Here is a 17,941-nt window from a genome sequence, read left to right as displayed (position 1 = left end):
TCTTCTCTAAAATCACGTTGAAATGAGTTATTTCAAGTGAATCTTTACATGTTTGATTTTTAATTTTAAAAAATAATCTTGGGTTCAAAATTATTATAGCTGAAGCAATTTAATTTGAATTAGTAGCTTTTAACTTATATGAAAAATATATTAAATTTTACCATTAACTTAATTCTATAAAAATTCAAATAAAGCTATATCACTTTAAATATAATTTTAATCAAAATAATTTTTTTAAAAATCAAAGTTTACTGAAACAAATTTTCTAACCTGATCCACATAGACACTAAGAGTTATACTTTCGTCCCACATAATAAAGAAATAATGTTATCCATCTCGAAAAAAATTATTTACCTTTTTAATGATATATATGATTTGTAAAAAAAAAACAAGAAGGATAAATTTGATGGTGGATACATTAATTTTGTTTTTGACAACATGGTGGAATACATTAATATTAATAAGGTTTTTTTCATTGGTAAGAAAGAAAAAAAGGCAAAAACTAAAAACAAGGGTACAAGGTTCCCGTTGTGTCGGCTAATAACTGTTGAGAAAACTTGGATTTTCCCGCTTCGTGATAAGATAGACACTTAGTAATTAAAGGTAGTAATGAGAGCACACGATTATAATTTTTCAATATGGAGATTCTTCCACTATACAAAATGATAGTAGGGTTACAAAAATGTGTTTACAAAATTGACTCACTCTATGGTGACTCACTCAAGCTTGAGGATAGAGACTTCCCAAACTATTTATCTTCTCTCTCAAAGAGGCTCTTTCTCACTCTAATAAGTGGATTCACTCTTGTCTTGGATGGATAGGAATGAAGGCTCCTACCCTTATTTATACTACTCCACCTCCACAATGAATGGTGGAGATTACTTGTATCCTAGGGTGGAGACTAATTCTCTAGAATGCTCCACACATTCTAGGAGTCTCTACACTCTTCTACTTTCTTCCATACTTTTTCACAAGGTTCCATAAGGTTCCACACATTCCTAGAATATTTCAGAGGTTTCCACATTCTTCCACAAGCTTCTAGAGAGTTCTACACTACTCTAGAGTTCTCCAAGACATTCTAAAAAATTTTACACTTTTCCAAAAAGCTCCAGAATTTTCTAGAACCTCTCCAATTAAGAAAGAATCCCAACAATAGCAAAGGGCGGACATCAGTAGCACAAGAATCAAACACAATATAGGTTGTGATAGATTTGGCTCCTCATTTAGCTAAAGCATCAACAACGTAATTTCCTTCTCTAATGGTGTGCTGAAAAGACACATACCAAGTAAGCTGTTGTAACCCACGAATAGCATGAATGCAGAAGCATGAGGGTGATGATCTGCAACTCCGTCTTTGATAAACTGAAGAGTCATCTTTGAATCAGATTCACAAATAACTACTGGGTAACCGAGCTCCCTAACTAGTTTGATGCCATAATAAATATCAAAGAGCTCTCCCGTCATGTTTGAGCTGTAACAACAAGAACCAAAATAATCAGTTAGCCAATTACGTACCCAAATGATCTTTGAGCAAGCCGCCAAAACCCGAGTCTTCTGGATTCCCAAAGGAGCTATCATCAACATTAATCTTGATCACTGAAGGAGGAGGAGGATTCCATTTGACGAACAAGAGAGTTGGTTGATTGAAAGCGTCATTGATGTTGCTAGTCAAAACAGTCAGCAAGGTCATGATCTGTTTGTTTATAAACCAAAGCGTCTAATTGTTGTCGTTGAAGACAACTTCATTCTGATCCCGCCAAATGAACCAAAAAGTTATTGCAAACAACAGTTGGTTCTTTCCTTGAATGTGATATTGAAGCCAGCAGCATGCGTCCATGGTGAAGAAATTATGAGGCTGTTGGAGATGGATCGATACTGCTCCAAATCTAAGAAGAAGAAGAAGAACTGTATTCGGATTTGGTGTCATATTCCCCCCCGAGAAGGAGTGGTTCCAAGTGACTTTATCAGGCAAGGCTTCATTGATAAAAATACCTAGGAGGGTTGTCATGATATAATTTGTAACAACTTTCCTTTTTAATCAAGATAGTCTATAAAATCTCATTTGATCCTAATAGTTATTATTTTTTATCTTTTTTTTAGTTATTATTGTCAAGTGTTAACTAATGCTCTTTGAAATAAAGCTCTTTGAAATAAACATGATATGGCTCATTTAAATTTATGTTCATTTCAAATAATGCTTGTTGACACTTGATGAGGAGGATCAAAATTGAATGTTCCAATCTATATGGGTTAAAAGAGAAAATTATTATAATAATAAAGATTAAATGAATAATTGAACCTATTAAAAAAATTTTATATGTAATTTTTTTATTATAATGACTATGTTTGATAAAATTAATTAAAAAATTAGCTGAAAGTTAAAAAGTTAATTAAAAATTAAAAAATTATGTTATTAAATTAAAAGTGTTTGATAAAATTAATTATTTATTTAAAAAATGTAAAATAACAAAAAAAACAATAAAATCATGATTTATTTGAAAGTGAAAGAAAATATAAAAAATTAAAAATTATCATTTTAAAAAACGTTACTTTAAGTAACATTTCAAAAAACGCTATAAACTATTAAAAAAATTAATTATCAAACAATCAAATAAGTTTTTTAGCCGGTAAAAAAAGCTAAAAACTAATTAAAATGTCTTGTCGAACATAAACAATTACTAAAACTACGAAATATCAGTTATATTAATTAAACAATGCTACCAATAATCTATTTTAGATATTATATGTGATTAATTAGAATTTATTGAAACTTATCAATTTTGATAATTTTTTTTTCTCAATTAATATTTCTCTTAATTAATAAATGAGAAACGAAACTTAAAAAAATTAATAATTTTTAATAAATTTTAACCAATCACAGTCACAAAAGAATATTTGAAAAAGAGTGTTAGAGAAACTATCATTAACATTCCTTGTAAATTTAAGTATTATATATATTAATTTCTTTAAAAACCTAATATATCTTTGTAATGCTCATTATCAAAAGTTAAATGTATTTTTTTAATTTAATTAAAGAAAAAAGATTATATTATAAAACTGTCATCCAATCACAATCCATAATATATCATTAATATATTTGACTTTTATGATAATTATTATATTTTGTGAATTAAACTCATTTAATTAATTGAAAACTAGTATGTCAGCCATTAATTTTTTTTTTTATGAAACTACCGATTATTGAGGTTGGATGTAAAATAAAATTTAAAGAGGCCACAGGTAAGAGAGATTATTGAAAGTTGTGCATAATATTAAAAGGGTTGTTTCTTCATTAACTCTCACTCAGTGCCAGGCCATATGCCAGCCGGTTTGGAAATATATAACTTTTCTTTTCCAAACCCCATTAAAACACTTCTGGCACCACCTTGCGTTCACACACAGCTTGTCACTCAGAAGTGAGATCTCTCTCATTCACTCATCTCTCACTTCCCCCACCCCCACCCAATCCACTCTCATCCCTCTCCTCATGATAGGTAACTGACTCAACATCAACAACATTTGTTATTGATCTATCTGCCTCAAGTAAGATTGTCCCTCTTCTTCTGTAGAGAATACTTGTGATCTCTCTGAGAGCTATAGCGACAATGCAAGACGCAATTGGGATTCCAGCATGCTTCTCTTCTGCTCTGAAGTCAAGTGATGATCACACAACCGTGACTCGTTTAGGCCAGAGCGTGCACATGTCCCTGTACAGAACAAAGATTGCTGACCAGTGCCGCTTGATCACCATCACATGGTGCAAAAACGTGATGCTCCATGGGCTTTCAGTATCAGTGGAAGGCCCAGAAGGAGAGGCCCAATACTGCTGCAAGGTGGAGCTGAAACCATGGTACTTTTGGAGAAAACAAGGTTCCAAGCACTTTATCGTACACGGTGACAAAGCCGTTGACGTTTTCTGGGACCTTAAAGCCGCGAAATTCCACGGCGAGACAGAACCAACCTCGGAGTACTACGTTGCCGTGGTGTGCGACAAAGAGGTCGTGCTTCTGATCGGTGATTTGAAAAAAGAAGCTTACAGAAGAACCGGGTGCAGACCAGCGCTTATTGACCCAATTTTGGTTTCGAAAAAAGAACACATTTTTGGGAAGAGAAAGTTCTCTACAAGAGCCAGGTTTCACGAAAAAGGTAGGTGCCATGAGATCTCAATAGAGTGCAAGAACAAGAGCAACAACAACATTGGAGGAGATGGAGATAAGATTCAGCCAGAGATGGAGATAAAATTAGATGGGCACGTGGTGATCCACGTGAAGCGCTTGCAATGGAAGTTTAGAGGGAACGAGTCGATTCATCTCAACAAGATGAGAGTGGAGGTGTATTGGGATGTTCACGATTGGCTCTTTAGTCCTGGTTTGAAACATGCTTTGTTTATTTTTAAGCCTGTTTTGTCATCATCCAATATTTCTCTGTCATCATCGCATTCAATTTCATCATCTTCACCACCGTTGTCATCATCATCCACACCGTTATCTACTCAAACGGGGAGTTCTGGGTCGCTGGAAGGGTTCAGTGTCAGCGAGTCTTCAGAGTTTTGCTTGTTTCTATATGCTTGGAAGGTTGAGCAGTGAAAATTGAAGAAAAAGGATCGTGCCATGGTGTCAGCGTAACGGTATTATTATTAATATTGTGATGGACTTATTGTATCATCTAAGGGGAAAAATAACGATGGGAAATGACTTGGTGGCTCTTCAAGTTATGGAGAAAGAATGCAATGGTAATGATGATGACGTTGAGAATGGTTTGGGACATGAAAGAAAGAGAGAGAGATTTGGATTGAGAAGGGTGGTGAGGCCCAGAGAGTTAGTTACAGCTGGGGTTGAACAATGGCGCGCATAAATGGACAAAAACGGATTGAATCGCACACACATGCCCAATAATTCTCCATGCTTCCACGTCATTCTACATCTGTCATCTACTGCTTTGGAAATTCTTTATCTCTCTCGATCTGATCTTGAGAAGCGAACTATGTATATGTAATATATGTTTTTTTTTTCTATAAATATTTATCAACTAATTAATGGTGCATGTTATGTAAAGCTTATATAACATAAATATATATAGACATTAGATTATTGAACTGAATGTCTGTATTTGCCCATGAAAGGCTCTTCCATGTGACTAAGTTCCCGTGAAGAACGGGTGTTTGATGGCGGCGATCGATATAGAAATTTAAAAGCACAAGAAGGTAAAATCCCATAGGGTACGATAGTATGGAAGGCTGATAAGCAAGGAAAAATTTAGTTTCAATTAAAAATATATTTTAATTTAATATTTAATATTGATTTTGAATGTTGTGTTTTACTCTTTTTCTTGGGTAGAAAATGTTAAATTTTTATTGTGTTAATTTTGAAATAAAATTTAACTTTAATTAAAAACATTCAAGAAATTGCTCATAAATTTGATCTAATTAAAAATATTGTGAAAAACTTACATATTTTTATGCTTAATATGTATCGATAAAATTATGGCTCGCCTTTTGATGGTTTACTATCCTTTTTGGAAATTTTATGCAAATATCTTTCGTAAGTTATTACAAAATAGTTTATAATCTTTTACACATTTTTTTTTCTAATGTTTCGTCATAAAGCAATTCAATTGTTTTTTTAAGCTGAACTTTGAAAAGTTTTTTTTAGACAATTTCAGCATCTATTTCATTTTTCTATTTTATTATTGATTATTGAAAGTTTCGTCATTTTGAAGCCGAACTTTGTATACAATTACTTTTTCATTTGACAATTGTTAAATGAGATTCTTGACTCTGTATCATATTTATCATTATAGGTTAGATTCTAGGGAAAAAAATTATTAAAAACTCATTTTTTCTTCAAAAAATATTGTTTTTAATGTAAGTGAGGGAGAAAAGAGGATTTTTTGTGCAAGTAAAATTCAAGAACCCAAATTAGGTTTTACTACTAGAATAAAAAATGACAAAAGTTTTTGTATCTTATATGACATCATGAAATTCACAAAAAATAATCTAAGAATCTAAAATAAATTTTTTCACTAAAGATGTTTTAACAGAGATTCTTGAATTAGATTCTTGAGCTCAAGAATTCCTATATATCCATGAGGTCTGCCATTATTTTTACTTAAGTTTTTCATGCTAAAGGTTGGGTTCTAGAAGAAGAACTCCTAAGAACTTTTTTTTCCAACAAATATTGTTTTTTTTAATATCATTTGAGAGAAAAGAAAAGTTTTGTTTTGTTTTTCTTTTTTTATGCAAGTAAAATTCAAGAACTCAACTTGGGTTTTACTACTAGAGCAAAAAATAACAAAAATTATTGTCTCCTATTTGTCATCATGAAAGTGGTCCTAGAATCCAAAATAGATTCTTCCATTAAATATGTTCTTATAGAAACTATAAAAATTTGAAGTACGCTTAGAGCTCCTTTTTGTAACGATGTTTTTTTTTCCTACTTTCTTCGTTCTCTTTTATATAATTTTTTTTACATATATTAAAATATTAACTTACTTCATTATTGGAACTTGATATTAAACACAAATTTTGTATTAAATGAAGAGTATTTTTAATCTAATCTGACAAAAAATAGTTAAGAATAAATAATTTGAGTTTTTTGCTTATAAAAGAGAATGAGCAAGTATTATTTTCTCACTTCAATGGGAGAAGAAGAATGTGAAGAATGATAGATTCCTAACATTATTTCACTCAATACCCAAAGATGGGAGCCAAGTATTACACCTAGAAACAAACTTACATGGCTCATGCCGAAGGATATCATTGTACTTGTGGGGAAATAAATGCTTTAGACAAGTGGCCACAACTTTTGAAGAGTACATTAAAATTGATCCAATAAACGAAACCAAACAAATGATTAATACAGTTAGGTCACCTCGCAAATTCGAAAGTATCTCATTAAGTAACATTTTATCAGATGAAAATATTCACAACTGCAACAAAATACTTTTGTTAAGGAATGAAACTATTGAAGCATAGAAACTATGGGAACTAGGGAGAGCTTTGGAGTGACATTTGAAGGCTAGGAAGAGAATATTGTTTCAAAATTTGTGTCCATGGAAGAAAGGGATAAGAAGGAAACAAAACTGAAGGCAGATGGAAAAAACCAAGTAGGTAAGCAAGCTCATCAATGAATATATTATCATATGATGTGAGGGGGTTACAGGGAGAATAAAATGGAAGTTTATCAAGCAGGTGGTGGTCAAAGAAGAAGTTCAGTTGTTATGTATTCAAGAAACCAAAAGAAGAGAAATAAAGCTTCACGCGTGTGGGGCATTGTGGGGTGATAGGGAGATTGAATGATTTCATAGCCTTGCTATTAATTTGGCTGGAGGAATACAGCGTGTGTGGCAAAAAGAAAGCTTGGCAATCACAAATCTATATATGGGTTTTCAAAAATAAATCACAAAATTAGAAATAACATTTATATAGAAATATAAGAAATTTAATGACTGTTAATCGTAAAAATTATATTTATTCGATCTTCAAATATAGTTTATGATTATAAAAGGATAAATTTTTACTAAATGATTCTATTAACAAATAAATATTTAAAGATGAGACATAAAATTGATTCTCGATTGTAATTTTTTTTTAATCAAACAAGTAAGTTAATAATTTTCAACTTATCAAATAATTGTCTAATATGTATTACATATGGTGATAGATAGTAATTTTGATAAAGATAACCATAGGTAATTATAGTTGTGTCATATAGTGGTTTGTAAGATAATTTTTAAGTAAATTTTATAATAGTGTTTTGGATTCAAAAGTTAATTTCAATAGCAATTCTAATAATAACTAGAAGTAGAGATTGAAATAGTAAAGGTTTCGAGAAGAAATAAAAATTGAAAAAAAGTAAAGGATTTAGAAAAATACACTAAAATAAAGAAACGTGAATTTATAAAAGTGAGAATGAATGCATACATTATGACTCTCTGGACCAGTAGTCAATTTTGATGTGCAACGTGCTGGTGTTTGAGGAATTCAATAATAATAATCCAATCCACCGAAAAATTGGTAGTCAAAGATCTTATTTATAAATTTCTAACACTAATGGTCAAATTCTATGATTTTAACACATATACAATAGTATTTCTAAATACATATATCTAATGTTATTTGATAATTTTGTATAACTTTTTCCATAACTACTTGAACTGATATTTCAAATTTTGAACTGTCATGCTTCTAAGTGCTTTTAAATGTCGGCATGCTTTAATAAAAATGTTAATTTCTATCCAAATGAATTCTTTCGATGACGGATATAACTTCTCAGATTTTATTTCATAATGTTGATCATTCTTTAATACACTTTTCATTTTTTTCCGAGATAATTCATCACAATTCTATAAATTTTATAACTTAGATAAATTTTATATATCAGACATAACAATAATTAAATGTGAAAATTAACATAAGATTAAATAAATAATTTTCGAAAGTCATTGTTAATTTTATTATTAAAAAGTTACATGCTTATAATTCAAATTTTATTAATTTTATGCTAAATTAGTCCTTCTATATTGACTTAGTTATTGAATTTTATAATTTCATAGCATTTTAGTCTTTATTCCTTTTTAGGAATAATTTAGTCTTTATTCATAAAATGTTAAAGTATATAATTTAATTTTTTTCACATAATGTAATATCACCCAAATATCATTTTTTTATTTTTGAAATTCCATGATTATATTTTTTTTAACAAAAAGGGTTTTCTATTGGCGTTTGATAGTTGATATTAGAAAGCTACTCAAACACTTAAATAAACAGCGAACTATTTCATATTTTGTAAATCATCCCATGTTTTATTTCTCATTTAAACATATGATATTATATAAACACTTCTATTATATATATATATATATATATATTTATTTTAAGAAACCGATATTAACATAGGATGATAAATACATATTTTGAAGTAGTGAATTCAATGATTGAATTGATGAAAATAACATTTTATATCAAATTATAAGATAATGTAATAATTATTTAAGTTACATTGATGTAATTTGATCTTTCTTCTTTATCTATATATTGCTTTCATAATTTAAAATAAAGAAAGTTAATTTACAATATAAGTATTACCAACACAATTTATTTTTTTGTCTATAGGAATAAAAAATAGATACTAGGGATTGAGTTAGACCCCTTTGGTTACCAACACAAATTTATATATATGAATATCATCCATGTATAAATCTACTTGTGTGTATTGATGATTATTATTAGAAATATCAAACATTAGAAAGTAGTCAAAGAGTCAATATTATTTTTTAATTTGGTTTTAAAACTAAATAAGATATGTTGTCAAATATACTGTCAGTGTTAATATTTGATTTTAAATTTGAACTTAAATTCTTTCTCTTTGAGGTTCTTAAAAAAATAATTTGATTTTAAATTTCTTTGTTATATAGATTTTTTTTAAAATTAATTACAAAATAAAATGAAAGTAAATCATTTTCATACAAAACATATCAAAGAAACTTAATAAAAGAGTTATTTTCTTACAACATTGTTTTTTTAAATGTTAGTAACCTACTTTGTTAACACATCATTGGTAGAAATTTATTAAAAATTTCAAATTTTAATGGATTACACTTCTCATCTATATCTAATGACTTTCTTAATTTTATAATTTTTAATAAATTTTATCCAATAATAAGATATATGTTAGAAGGAATATACAAGAATGTGTTGCTAATACTCTAATTAATTATTTTGTGCTGTAAATATTTTTTCAGCTGTAAAACATTTTTATTAAAATTATTTCCTTACAAACTTTTATTTTCTTTGAAAAGATCTTTTTTTAAAAATAAGGAGAAAAAATAAATCAAAGAGAAAATATTTTTAAAGTAACGATTATATAAAAGTTAAATATTATAACCCATTCTATTATTTTCTTTTTCTAAATGACTTCAATACAAAATATTTAAACTGACATTTTTATTCCATTCTAATAAAACACATTCTATCTCATTATATTTATATTTGATCTGTTTTGTTCTATTTTGTATTGCCAATTCCAAATATATCCATAAGATCTGACCCATACATGATTAAAAGATTTAACTTAAACAAATGTACAAGTTCAAGATATCATTATGTTCCTAGAAGTTTGAGGCTATCACTAGCAACCAGTCTCTCTTAAACAAACACACACACACATCCTTAATATCCCTCAAAATATCTATGTTAACATTGTTGATCCATCTTTTCATTGCTTTCAAGAGATTAATCTTTCCTCTCTATCGCCACCTTCGAAAATACAAGCACAGTTTTTTTTAGATAATGAAATATCGGAATCTTCTTTCTCATCCTTTGTTGACACACTTGGTTCTGTCAATGATTGTGATTTCTTGAAAGTTCCAAACTCAATATTTTTCAGTTTAGACACTTTAGAGAATGGGAAACTCTTGGCTTGCTTAGTTAAATTAGCAGACCCTGACAGGATGGTCTTGCGAGCGCTTTGAAGAAGGGGGGAATCTTTCTTTGAAAGCCCAAATGACCTTGAATTACCATCCATGTGTGTCTCAGAACAAACCTTTGGAAGAAGGGGGAAATCTTCATTTGAGAACTCAAATGACCGAGAAGTACCATCCATGTCTGTCTCAGAATGAAACTTTTCTAATGGCGTAGACTCTTCGGCTTGTGTTGGCGGTATAGCCTTGGAATTGCATGGAAGAACGGGGAAATCTTCATTTAAGAACTCAAACAACCTTGAATCTGAATTAGCATTTATGTCTATCTCAGAATGAACCTCTTCCACTTGTTTCTTTTTCAGACGTGATCTGGGAAATGCATTGTGCTTTGAAGAAGGAAATCTCCTTGGCCTAGGTGCCTTGGTGCTCATATCCCAGTAGGAATTGTAATTCTGAAAGATTAAACCATTTTGGGAATGATATAGTGTGTTATCATAATACAAGTCCTATTTTGATAAACTTCTCCACAAACACTAATAGAAAAAGAAAATAAGGTAAAATACATTGAGCTTCTCCATATGTTATAATAAACTTATGTACCTTAGTTTTTAGAGAAGTTAAATCAAAAGAACTTCTACAAAGTTAAGTACATAAGTTAATTTTAGTTCATGTGAGAAGTTCCATTCATTTTACCTTCTTATTTTATTTTCTACAAATGCTGTTTATGGAAAATTTATCCAAAAATGGCCTAAATAAATAAAGTTTGAGAAAAAAGACAATATACCAAGTCAGGTATGTATGTGCCTGTTCCACGTGATTTCCCTCCTCCTTCAAGGTTGTAAGTTGGATGATAGAGTGTATGTCTCGGGATATATACATCGGTACCACCATGATAAAACAGACTCCAGTTTTGCTGCGTTGATGATGCAAGGATATCATCAGGCAAAGCTAGAGAACTGGAATCTACAATTACTGGCATGGCATAATTATGATACAACTGAACATATTGTGAGCCACCACAGTAATTTTCACAATCTCCATTAAGGACAGGCTCTTCGAATCTTCCAGTACCAAATGGAGCAACCGGAACCCCAACATCTGCCCTTTCTCCTTTTCCATTCCTTTCCAAAGTGCTGAAGAAAAACTTCTCTAGTGCTGCACCCATGTTTTCTCCAGGAAGTGTGAAGATTTGCTTAAGCTTTTGAGCGCTGTAGGCAAAAGCAAATCTTAATCGATGTAGACTGGCTGCAAGTAAGTAAAAAGATAGGCAAATGAGTGGAATAGGACTATGCATTTTAAAATGTAACCATTACAAATTTGAAATAATCTCATGAAACAACACAATCTCTAACTATGTAAGCATCATATAAAAATTAAAAGTCGTCGTGGGAGCATATCAAATATCAATATCTATAACAATATTTGAGTAAACATTGATGCATTTTTCACCAGTATGTTGAGTTGTAGTGAACTTGTAGATGTTCTTAAACCATATATATATATAACCTATAAAAACTTTCCACGGGATAAGAGTAGGATTGACATAAATTTCACAAGTTCTTTAATCATTATGAAGAATGAGAGCTCAAACAATTGAAGTACCATATATATTCAACATAATCAATTGATATTTTTTTTGTTACCATATTATGAGTATGAAACTTTTAGCGGGAAAAATTACCTATGCTCACACTACGACCTAGGTTGTTGTCATTTCTTAAAGGATCCAAGATGTTCATGAACTTAACAGGAAATTCATGGGTCAAAGTTTCAGATGCCCTTGTTGGATAAGAGCACATATTCTTGTAATTTGTAAGAAACTCTTTTTGGAGCAAGAATTCACCCTGATCACACTCTGGTGTCTCTGCAACAAGCAAGGGAGTTGGGATATCAAGGACTGAAGATTGAAAATACTGAAATTGCTTACACATTGCAAAACTTACCAACAATTTCTGGAAGAGAGGATAAGGATTTTGGACCCCATATACTAACATAATTATGGTCCCAATCAAATGAGCTGTAGTAGTCCAAAAATATGTATAGCACCTGCTAGTAGTAGCAGTTCAATGGTTTTATTCTTTAAGTATATTAAAAAAAAGGTTGCAAAAATATTACTGATGGAATATGTGACTCACCTCTAGAGGACCACGCACTACTGAATGAAAACGATTGATAATATACAAGACTAATATTTCTACTGCATATGTTGATAACAGGCCATAGTGTCCGCCAAGTAGTCGGCTATCGTAATAGCACCAAGCTTTGATTAAGATAATACTGCGTTTGAAAATATGGTTCTTTCCAACAAGTTGGTCAACCTAAAAATTTGTTTCCAAACTCCAATTTACAAAATTAGCAAAGCCTAATATAAATATAAACTGAAAAAGAAAAATTGAATGTAATCATAAATATGGAAAAAGTTTATATTTGTGATAAAAAAATAAAGTAATTGTATAATTAATTTCATTAGAAAATGGAATTATGAATTTGAATTTGGTAAGAAGGATGAAGATCAACAAGTTTTTGAAAAGAAAAAAAAACTTAATATAGATACATTATGGGGGCAAAGAAAGAGAGAGAGAGAGATAGTGTTGAACAATCATTTATCAAGAAAATGCATGAAGCAAGAGAATGGAAATGTGTTAATTAACTCAATATTGAGGTCACTAAAGAGCAAGTTGACTTAATGGACCGGAGAAACAAAATTTCTTTATGATGTTCCCTACATAATCAGTCACACTATTTTTTACTCTTTAGGAAAGATAGCTAAAGAATGTACAGAACGAATTGTAGATAAAAAAAGGGGAAGCGAAATAGATATGTAAAAATATAATTGGAAAATGAGTCCAAAATGTCAGCATGACATCTGAAACACAAAAATAGAACAATACGTATATATAAATATATAATTTTGATATAAGTGACAGTTCTAACACTTCATGTATTCACGATCACGATTAAAACTATAGGTAAGGTCTACTTAGCTACCAAGTTTAAGCATACATAACCTTCAAAAGAGTGAGATTTGAGCTTATAGATATTAAGCACATGGTATGTAGAAATCAAATAACATCAATTAGGTGTAAATATTGACTATATAAATACCTGCTCCAAAAAGCGTAGAGTATAGATTCCAGCCATCTGATTGAAAGAGATATCAACTGCTATATTTTTCACTGTACATTTTACTAGCCGGACCTACAACTCATCACCCAAACATAAAAAGCGAGTCGAATAAGGCTGAAACATCATTTGATAAAGAGAACATAAAACACTATTTCCTAATCAGGCCAAACACAAAATGGTTGATTTTGAATATAAAAATTCAGGAAGATAATTATAGTTGTTTAAATAGAAAATTTATTTCTAAACCTGTGCGCGTATATATTGTATGTCTTTTACTTGGTATTCAGAGTCATCTCCACTTTTAAGTATATTGCATATTGCTTGTGCCAAATCCTCCTCTGCATCTTCATGAATGAGAGTTGTCAAATCAACATCTCCATCAGGAAGATAGGTTTTTAGTGGAACAGAACCGAATGGCAAGACCTGTAGGTAATCCACAAAGAGGTAAAACATTTGTTTATGATCACCACTGTAATGGTATAAATATAATGAAAACAACTCGTTATTGGCGGTAAAAAAAAATTAAGTTTAAAATGACAATCAAGGTTTAAAAAAATCTGAAAATTTGAATTGAAGCCTTTTCCTTCTAGAAATAGTGTCCAATTCTTGAAGTCAACAATGTTCACTAGAGCAATTAATACTTGCAAAATTTACTCAATATCATTCAATTCAGGCATTTCAGTGTTTTCAAAACTATACGTCTTCTCATGGTATGGAGAAATGAAATTTATCAAATGGGTGGGCGTGGGGTGACTACAAGTTGCACATATTTTTGAATTCTGACTGTAAGTTTTAGGCTGAAAGGGGACAATTTGTATAGTCATGCTTTTGATTCTATGAAGTATCAGTTCATATGATTTGAAAAAAAAAAGTTTTCTTTTCTGGTTGTCGAAGTGAGAGGAAGTTCACAATGTAAAGGAAACAACAACAACAAAGCCTTATTCCTCTAGGTAAGATTGGCTACATGGAAAGCAAACAAAACGCATCATGGGAAATCTAAGCCAATCTACAAAAGTAGGATTGTATTGATCATAAAAGACTTATAAATGATAACCTGGTTTTATAATAATTGTCATTTATTCCTACATTTTGTAGTCATTTTGGGACAATTATGTGATGTCTCTTATGCTTTTGAACTTTGTGTTGATTTATAGTTAAGTTTTGAATAAATGCCTTTCATAGTTTAAATTTCAGTTTTATTTCCTTCCACACTTGATCTTGTTTATTTTTGTTAGTTTTGAGAGAATTTGTTGAAGGACCAATTTGGAGAGGATCTTAATTGGAGCACTGTCACTAGCATTGGGGGAAGAATGAAGGGCTTGAAAAGTTGTCTTAGCATGGAAACCATGAGGTTCTTGAAAAAAAGTGAAGGAAGCAGATGCCACGAGGGTGTGACAATCAGCTACACCAGTGTGGGTGCTCCTAACTATCGATTTCTCTTCTAGCACGCCTCTCACACCTCTGTGGGCGTAGTCAAACTCTTTTGGGCGAACCTGACATGCATTTTATCTTCCAGCAGGCCTCCCACACCACACCTGTGTTGGCATAGCCACACTAGTGTGGGAAGTGTTTGTTTACGAATTTTTAATTTTATTTTCAGTTGGGCTTGACCTATTACTTGTTTTTGGGTTTTTAAATAGACCTCTTGAGGAGAGAAAATTTATTATCAACTAAACCCTCTTGTGATGACTTGGATGTGTAGGGACTTATCTTCCATTGTTTCTCCATCAAGAGCTTCTTCTCCCATGGTTACCAGCAACTAACTTATCTTTCATTGGGATTTAATGTAATTGGTCCTACTTTCATGCAACTGTTACATTGTTTCTATTTAATAAAGCATTATTATTGTTCCTCTTCCATTCTTAATAATGTTTGGTTTTGGCTTTATCAACCTATTTACATGATTTTATGATTTCAAATGTAAGTAGGAAATTCCTTTGGATTGCAATAGAAGACAACTAATTTTCATTGGGCCTAGGGATAGGGTAAAGAGGTTTAGTCATCAATAAATAATTTTTCTTAATGCAAATCATTTTGTCATGCTAATTCAAGGGATTGATAGTATAATAAAGGAATTTAATTAGGTCCTCTTGCTTAAGGAATTGAGGTTGTCATAAAATTATGGGTTGATGAAAACATAAGCTCAAGTGAATAGGGATACATAGTGATTGCATGTTAGGAAGCCCAATGAAGTCAGATTTTGTTGATTTTCTCATTGATTTCATCCCAATTTTCTACACATACCAAGTGTTCGATGAAATTCCTCAACCAATTTCCTCTTACTTTTCTCTTTTATTTTTATGCAATTGTCTTTAAGTTTGGTTACTTAATCTTTTAAACTTCACAGTCCATTTAATTTACTATTAATTATCTAATTATTGCACAAGTTTTCGTGGAGACGATACTTACTTATCACTGATTTGGTACTCTTTCCAAAATTCAAGTATTTTCCATGACATGATTTGAATTTTTATGGGTTTTTTTAGATATCTAAATGTAAAAAAGGGGAAACATATTGAATCAATAGGGGGAAGGTGTCATTTTGCACATTTAAGGTATGGTTGAAGTATACAAGAGTCAACAACATGGTTATAAAATCATGTTAAGACAATAGAATATATAATAAAATCACATTCGAATCTAATGCTCTTAAAAGGAAAGTATGATAGGAAAAAAAGGAAAATAAATTCCAACCAATCATTTCTAAAAAACAAATTTTTGGCATACATCAAAATGGATATAATTATATACAAATCAATTAAAGCATCAAATGGTACAAGAACATCCAATTAATTATGAGGACAAGAAAGCAAATTCATTAAACAAAGAAAATCACAAATGTAAAAAACTAACTCCAACAATAAAAACTTACAAATATGATGATTGGATCAAAGTATTCTAACCTTTGCTCCATAGTAACCTTTAATCAGCCTCTGAACATAGTCAATAACATCCTTTCTGTTCACTTCAGATAAAACATTTGGTTCAATTGTCCATAGTATCTCTTGCACCCTGTCTTCAGCCATCCGCCATAGTTCCTCATCAATTGATACCAATTGGCTAGGCAAGGACAACGTTAACAAATTTTCTTGCTTATCATCCATAGTTGCTGATATTATAACTTAAACCTCAAGAAAAACCTAGACAACAATATAAACACAATATCTTAGCATTAACTTCAGTCACACGTAAATTAAAACAACCGATAAACTAAAATATCCTTTTATAAGTAACAACATCTGTGAAAACAAAAAGAATTAGCCAATTTCATTTGGGTGAATCTAAGATTAAAGATGGGACACCAATACCTAATTAGATTTAAAATAAACGAGTCAAGATTGCGGAGTCAATTTGTTAATTCTGCACACAAATAAGAGGAAAATCAAATCCTTGGCCAATGTGATAGTCCTACATGTCCATTTCATACAACATTGTCAAACTCAAGGATCGAAAAAAAAGGTAAAAGATCACCAAACAACACCAACCTACAAAGAGGAAGAAAGATTTTTGCTTGCAACGAGCAACAAAAGAAGATACGCACTTGTCGGTGTCAGCATCAAGTGGAGTGGAGCAAGAGGATTTCGTTCGGCGCAATAGAAAGGGGTCTTTAATAGTCCTATTTCGCATTTGGAACCCTAGAGTGCATGGGTTCTTTTTTTATTTTCAAATTGGGTCGATACTAACCCAACCCAAAAAAGCCCAAAGTTATAGTATTTTTTTTTCTTCCAAATTGGGTAAGAGTCAACTTGAAATTCTTGAATTTGGGATGATTGAAAATTTTGGGATTAGAGTTCCAATCCTTGAATGATCCACAAAATCTACGCTCCCCTATTGAGTTTACTCTAGGCATGACAAAAAAACTTGTATCCACAGGCATCACCCTAATTTTGACAAGAAATACCCACTTTGATTGGGATGGAGCAGGTAATACTTGATTTCTTTAAATGGGGACAAATATGTACCACACTTGTACCCGACACATATAATGACTAAATTACCTTTATTTTGTATACTTTATGTCTATTCTTTCTAAATAATGAAGGCTTTTATACTTACTGGAGTTCCTTGAATAAATAATATATATTTGGCTTTGTTCATTTTTTTTCTTAAAATTATTTTTTTTGTTTTTTGCAAAATAAAAAATATTTGATTAAATAACAAGCCGAGAATAGGGATGGAGAAAATATTTTATACTCGTCAAGAATAGAAATGGGTTTTGAGGAGTGAGGATGGGGACATCACATACTCGTCCCCACCCTGTCTCGTTGTCATGCCTAATTTATTTGTCGATCCCACGCCCCTGAAAAAAATTACAAGATTGTATGCTAGTATATTCTCCAACCTTACAACATTAATTGCGTACTTACTATGTCATCTACTGGGTATTTAACAATCT

The 17,941-nt window shown here is 31.0% G+C and overlaps 2 protein-coding genes across 2 annotated transcripts; one reads left to right on the top strand and one right to left on the bottom strand.

Moving 5' to 3' along the window:
* The first annotated feature begins 3,250 nt into the window (after positions 1 to 3,250).
* On the top strand, positions 3,251 to 5,032 carry LOC100816323 (uncharacterized). Its single transcript, XM_006581838.4, has one exon. The coding sequence runs from the start codon at positions 3,606 to 3,608 to the stop codon at positions 4,584 to 4,586; it is 981 nt and encodes a 326-aa protein (XP_006581901.1). The 5' UTR covers positions 3,251 to 3,605; the 3' UTR covers positions 4,587 to 5,032.
* A 5,038-nt stretch (positions 5,033 to 10,070) lies between these two features.
* On the bottom strand, positions 10,071 to 17,121 carry LOC100815787 (uncharacterized). The gene is made up of 10 exons (XM_006581836.4): positions 17,031 to 17,121; positions 16,854 to 16,905; positions 16,449 to 16,685; positions 13,792 to 13,968; positions 13,525 to 13,617; positions 12,555 to 12,737; positions 12,363 to 12,465; positions 12,101 to 12,283; positions 11,204 to 11,664; positions 10,071 to 10,871 (listed from the first exon to the last, which is right to left on the bottom strand). Exons 3-10 carry the CDS (start codon positions 16,647 to 16,649, stop codon positions 10,224 to 10,226), a joined length of 2,049 nt encoding a protein of 682 aa, XP_006581899.1. The 5' UTR covers positions 16,650 to 16,685; positions 16,854 to 16,905; positions 17,031 to 17,121; the 3' UTR covers positions 10,071 to 10,223.
* Between the last annotated feature and the right edge of the window lie 820 nt (positions 17,122 to 17,941).

The sequence above is a fragment of the Glycine max genome, chromosome 6, assembly GCF_000004515.6.
Source record: "Glycine max cultivar Williams 82 chromosome 6, Glycine_max_v4.0, whole genome shotgun sequence".
NCBI classification, from domain to species: Eukaryota; Viridiplantae; Streptophyta; class Magnoliopsida; order Fabales; family Fabaceae; genus Glycine; species Glycine max.
The sequence above is the reverse complement of the archived record's forward strand: the minus strand, read 5'-3'. Positions and strand labels throughout refer to the sequence as shown.